The 6,321-nt window shown below is 50.4% G+C and overlaps 1 protein-coding gene across 1 annotated transcript; it reads left to right on the forward strand.

The window, feature by feature from the left end:
* Positions 1–235: 235 nt before the first annotated feature.
* On the forward strand, positions 236–5,408 carry PCK1 (phosphoenolpyruvate carboxykinase 1). The gene is made up of 10 exons (XM_003787726.2): positions 236–353; positions 528–791; positions 1,175–1,356; positions 1,801–2,004; positions 2,126–2,313; positions 2,646–2,808; positions 3,234–3,458; positions 3,547–3,678; positions 4,069–4,164; positions 4,356–5,408. The coding sequence occupies exons 2-10, from the start codon at positions 568–570 to the stop codon at positions 4,808–4,810; spliced, it is 1,869 nt and encodes a 622-aa protein (XP_003787774.1). The 5' UTR covers positions 236–353; positions 528–567; the 3' UTR covers positions 4,811–5,408.
* Positions 5,409–6,321: the final 913 nt, after the last annotated feature.

Raw genomic sequence — 6,321 nt, forward strand, 5'->3', positions numbered from 1 at the left:
GGTCAAAGTTTAGTCAATCAGAAGTTGTGTAAGAACTCACTATGGTTGGGGCAGGGCCTGTGGGCTCCCAGCACTCATTAACTCTTCAACGATTATCTCCCTGTGGTTTATTGTGGTGGGCTGGTCCAAAGAGTAACTGACCCTGGCTGTGATCCAGAGACCTGCCCCTGACGTCAGAGGCGAGCCTCCCTGGGTGCAGCCAAGGGGCAGGGCTATTCTCTCCATGGGTATTTAGAGCCAGGAGTTTCTGCCACCAAGCACAGCCTTCCCACTGGGAGCTCACGCTGGCCAGCAGGAAGAACCCAGGAAGGAACCCAGGGATCTCTGATTGAGATCTTCCAAAGAGAATAGAGGTAGGTAGCGTGCTTATATTTACATTTCTACAGAGAAAATGTAAGCTTGTTGTCTTTTTTTTCTTAGAGCAATAACTACCTGGAGATCTGTGAGCCCAACAAAAGTCCATCGAGTGTGTGTGTGATGATGTCCACGGTTGTTTTTGCTCAGGATGCTGGCCTTTTCTATTTCAGGTAACTTTGGCATTCGTGCCCCCAGAACCACTCTGCAGAAATGCCTCCTCAGCTGAAAAATGGCCTGAACTTCTCAGCCAAAGTTGTCCAGGGCACCCTTGACAGCCTGCCCCAGGCAGTGAGGGAGTTTTTGGAGAGCAGCGCCCAGGTGTGTCAGCCTGAGTACATCCACATCTGTGATGGCTCCGAGGGGGAGAACACACGGCTTCTGGAGCACATGGAGGAGCAGGGTGTCATCAGGAGGCTGAGGAAGCACGACAACTGGTAAGCTCGGGTTGCACGGTTCGCCTCCCGCCCCGGCATGCACACCTCCCCTCCAGTTCCTCGTTGTTGGCAGGAGGAGGTGAATGAAGGCTTCTGGGGGGGTTGCAGAGTCTTGAAAAACTTAATCTGTGTCAGAACCGCACAGATTTTAATGTCATGCCCTCAGTAGAGCAGTCCAGGCCTTAAGCGAGAGATGGCACACACCGAAAGACTAGCTCTTGTTTTAGCAAAGGTCTCCCTGGCCGTGTCCTGGTAGGTTTGGTTCGTCACAGTCACGAAACACATTAATGCACTCAGCATCCTGCCAGGGCGGAATACGTTAATGAATAAAGCCGGTCTGCTCTGAAGGATGCTCGGCTGAGGGAATCCTGTGATTTTTGCAGCTGGTTGGCTCTCACTGACCCCAGGGATGTGGCCAGGATTGAAAGCAAGACAGTTATCATTACCCAAGAGCAAAGAGACACCGTGCCCATCCCCAAGACTGGCGCCAGTCAGCTGGGCCGCTGGATGTCAGAGGAGGACTTTGAGAAAGCGTTCAATGCCAGATTCCCAGGGTGCATGAAAGGTGCGTGGAACGTTTGTTTGATCAGGCAAAGTAGCAGCAACCCTTTTCTCATTACATCTATCCCAATGGTAATTATAACAGTTGTGGAACCCTCCCCCTGCCCCCAGCTTCAGAGCTTTTGACTCCATGTGCGAACTTGGCCACATATCAGAAACACTCATCTCATTCTGCCTTTGCAGACCGCCTCCTATGAACGTGAAAACTGTTTCCATGCATCTGCCTTTAAAATAGCTTTGTGGAGCCCATGGGTGCATTTATGAAAACTCTTTAAATTTCACAGGCTATTCACTTTCCGGTGCACTCTTCTAACCTAGCGGGTGGGGACCACCAGGGGGCAGTGTTGTCTGACAGACCATGAGAACTGGTCCATCCAGGACAGTGGTGTTGGTTGCGTTTGTGAGTCCAGGGTCATGTCTCACCAGTTTCATCAATCTGACCCCACAGGTCGCACCATGTACGTCATCCCGTACAGCATGGGGCCGCTGGGCTCTCCACTATCAAAGATCGGCATCGAGCTGACGGATTCTCCCTACGTGGTGGCTAGCATGCGGATCATGACGCGGATGGGCACACCTGTCCTGGAAGCGCTGGGAGATGGGGAATTCATCAAGTGCCTCCATTCTGTGGGGTGCCCCTTGCCTTTAAAAAGTAAGTGTATTACTTCAAACTCAAAAGTTAAAATTAAAAAGTGAGCTTCACCTCAAACCCGTGCCCTGATGGGGACTCCCCAGATGGGGGACATGACCCACTAATGGTTTCACATTTGCAGAACCTCTGGTGAACAACTGGGCCTGTAACCCAGAGCTGACGCTCATTGCCCACCTGCCGGACCGCAGAGAGATCATCTCCTTTGGAAGTGGATATGGCGGGAACTCCCTACTCGGGAAGAAGTGCTTTGCTCTCAGGATGGCCAGCCGCCTGGCCAAGGAGGAAGGCTGGCTGGCAGAGCACATGCTGGTAAGCCTGGAGAATCCTGACACGTGCCTGCAGGAGGGATGGGGGTGGCAGACAGCACTGCAGTCTCCATGAGAGGCAGGACCCAACCCTCTGCACGTGGGTCAGGAAATCCCATCCGTCACTATCAGGGCACCAGCGTATGTCCCTTCTGAAGGGACTTAGACACAGTGAGGCCAGTAGAAATCCTTTGGACTTGGTTATTTTGAAAACGTCAATTTGTGCTGATAGGTGGAGACATAGATATTGAGCGACCACTTTTAGGGGACTTCTAGGCTCAAGTGCTCTGGTAGAGAAAGGAACAAAGATCGTAAGGAAGAATTTGCCTCCAACAGATCCTGGGTATAACTAACCCTGAGGGCGAGAAGAAGTACCTGGCGGCAGCGTTCCCCAGTGCCTGCGGGAAGACCAACCTGGCCATGATGACCCCCACCCTCCCTGGGTGGAAGGTCGAGTGCGTGGGGGACGACATCGCCTGGATGAAGTTTGACAACCAAGGTGACACTTTCAGGCCCAGCTGGGGATGCCAACAGGGCTCCAGTGAATTGTTGACCTCAAAATTTGCCAAACCCTCCTAAATCCAGAGTTTGGGTTTTTAATTCAGTTGGTTCCAAGTTTGCAAAGCCTTAGAAATATGTATTCTGGAAGCATTCCTTAATATTCGATCTGGATTGAAGAGGGACCATACGTTGCTATTTGTTTTCATACATAAATTTATTTAAATGGTATCGGTGGGAAACTAAAGAGTTGTAAAAGGTTTCAAAGTGGAATGTGATGCCTAGATGGAAAAGAGATAAATGTATCCCCTAGAGAGGGAAAGGAGAGATTTGGGAATCTGGCACACAGACGAGTCCAGCAAGATAGGAGAATACGTGTCATTCTTGGCACAGCATTCACTACTTCTCTGGTTTGAAACTTGCCAGGTAATTTAAGGGCCATCAACCCAGAAAATGGCTTTTTTGGTGTTGCTCCTGGAACTTCTGTGAAGACAAACCCCAATGCCATCAAGACCATTCAGAAGAACACCATCTTCACCAACGTGGCCGAGACCAGTGATGGGAGCTTTTACTGGGAAGGCATCGACGAGCCTCTGGCCGCAGGTGTCACCATCACTTCCTGGAAGAACAAGGAATGGCGACCAGAGGATGGTAAGTCCCCTCCAGAGGCCTCGGACTCCAGGCTGCAGGTGTCACCTGCTTGGGGCAGATGCTAAGGAAATTCCCCGTCTTGTTGTAGGGGAACCGTGTGCTCACCCCAACTCGAGGTTCTGCACCCCTGCCAGCCAATGCCCCATCATCGACCCTGCCTGGGAGTCTCCGGAAGGCGTGCCTATCGAGGGCATCATCTTTGGAGGCCGCAGACCTGCAGGTGAGGCTCCCCCTTCACTTTAGGCTGGGGAAATGGCCGTGCTGGCTCCTGGGGGGCATTGGTGGCACCCGTCCTTTTCCATGACCTTGTCAGAGGGTGCCAAAGAACTTGAACTTCCTTTCCCAACATCCAGAATAACCAGCTAGCTCGAATATCGAAACAGCCCTTTGATCACCTAGAATCCTTCTGGATCCTTGATCCAGTGTAGCTAGATCCAGTTTGACTTTTTACTTAGTGACCCCTGGGGTGTAACTTTGAGCGGTTTTCTGCACTTTAGCTCAGTAAATGCAAGATTCCCTGGTACACAGCTGTTGTCTTGCTATGTCTTTCCCCATCGTGATCTATGGATATGTCAAAGGCTTTAAGGAACTTTCCTTTGTCCTGCTAAAGGTGTCCCTCTGGTCTACGAAGCTCTCAGCTGGCAGCATGGGGTGTTTGTCGGGGCGGCCATGAGATCAGAGGCCACAGCCGCTGCAGAACACAAAGGTAAGCCAATGTCCCAGTTTGAAACCACAGGAAAGGGGGACTAGGGCTATCTCTGTCCCTGTTTCTCTCTCTCCCTCTCTGTGTCTGCATGTGAACAGAGTATGAGAGAGAAAACCAGGCACACTTAAGTCAACAGTGGCAGGGGCCAGCATTGCCTGGAGAACATCACTTACCACCTCCCCCCTTAACAGGCAAAGTCATCATGCATGACCCCTTCGCCATGCGTCCCTTCTTCGGCTACAACTTTGGCAAATACCTGGCCCACTGGCTGAGCATGGCCCAGCACCCGGCAGCCAAGCTGCCCAAGATCTTCCATGTCAACTGGTTCCGGAAGGACAAGGAAGGCAAATTCCTCTGGCCAGGCTATGGCGAGAACTCCAGGGTGCTGGAGTGGATGTTCAACCGTATCAATGGGAAAGACGTGGCCAAGCTCACGCCCATAGGCTACATCCCCACCGAGGACGCCCTGAATCTGAAAGGCCTGGGAAAAGTCAACATGAAGGAGCTCTTCAGCATCTCCAAGGAGTTCTGGGAGGAGGAGGTGGAAGACATCGAGAAGTACCTGGAGGACCAGGTCAACGCCGACCTCCCCTACGAAATCGAGAGAGAGGTCCTCGCCCTGAAGCAACGAATAAGCCAGATGTAACCTGAGCCCCAGAGCCTTCGGAATGATCTTCTTTCCAATCCATAAGTGATGCTAGGAACAATGAAAAGCAGGGACAAGTTTCCCCAAATCTACACCACCGGCAGCACAGTAATCACCACCCCAATGAGCAGATTTGAGTGGCACGCTGATCTTTTTTAAAACCACAGAGTACAGGCTAGTAGCTAATGGGATTGGGAAGGGAAATCTTAGCATGTCTCCAAAATTCATATCTGGTGGATATTTTGTTCAACTTTTAAGTCACTCAGGCATCTGGTCTTTTTAGGGTTTTTTTTCACGTTAGCTATACAATTAGCTAGAATGCACAGAAAGAGATACTTGAGCTATGTATACGTGTGTGTGTGTGTGTGTGTTCATCACATTTGTACGGGTGTGTCTATACGTACTGTTACTTGAAGTATATTTAATACCTTTGGAAAAAAATCTCAGGCAAGATTACCTACTTGTTGCTAAAAAGAAATGTTGCTTTGTTATTAAAGTGTGTGTTTAAATTATTTTTATATACCATTGTTTCTTACCTTTACGTAATTGCAATTTTTCCCTCTTTCCACTTCTTGGAAAATAATTACAGAATAAACTTGTATAGAAAAGATGACTTTGCTTTGCTTGGTTTTTCTTACTTGAATCACCAAGAAAAAAGAACTCTGATTAAACATATTGGAGTCCAAATCTTCCCCTCTCTCAACAAGGTGGGGACTTTCACAATTGCCCTTGAAAAAGGGGAGAGCTGCCTGGGTGAGGGGAGCAGGGGGAAGGCGGATGCCGGGGAATGAGCCTGGGACAGGAGCGCAGAGGGTGATGCCTGCCTGAGGCTGTGGGTTTTCTGAATTAACCGAAACAGCCACCAGTTGGCGCCCTTTAACAAGTCTTCACACCAAGCAGCGGGGCTTGTGCTGCTGACCCGGGAGTTTCACATGAGCTTTTTGATAAAAATTTGGGTCTCTGGGACTCAGTCATCCACAAGAATTGCACAATGGGCGGTTTCGTAGGCTTTGCCTTTTAACACTTTTGAGCAATGCTCTTCTGTCATCCACAGGAGAGGAGAGGAGGAACAAAAGTGGTCTTCAGAGGGAAAAGTCAAAAGGGGCTGGGAATGTCGGCATTAACCAGTGCCTTCTGTACATGCAGCATCGTGCCAGCATCATGGGCTGCCCGCAGAAGGAAGGTGGGGTGTTTGTCCCCCGCTCGGCTCGGCTCTGCCTTGAGTCCTCCCTGGCTGCCTCTGCTCCCAGTATTTGCTGGGTGTTCCAGAACAGTCCAAACAAACCATAAACTTTACACTGCACATTCATTCTGTAGATAAACACCGCTTCCTTCAAGTTGGTTTTTTTTTCCTTGCTGGGCCCAGACTGTGAAATTGGCTTCACCCTCCGCCACCCTCCAGTGAGCAGGCTGGTCCTCAGGTTAATCGCGAAAGCTCAGCTTTCTCCCCTTCCCCAGCTGACAAACTGCTAAGTCCCTCCACCTCCTTTGCTCCTTCCAGTGGCTCCACA

The sequence above is a fragment of the Otolemur garnettii genome, unplaced genomic scaffold (assembly GCF_000181295.1).
Source record: "Otolemur garnettii isolate 467f Iridium unplaced genomic scaffold, OtoGar3 scaffold00023, whole genome shotgun sequence".
NCBI lineage: Eukaryota > Metazoa > Chordata > Mammalia > Primates > Galagidae > Otolemur > Otolemur garnettii.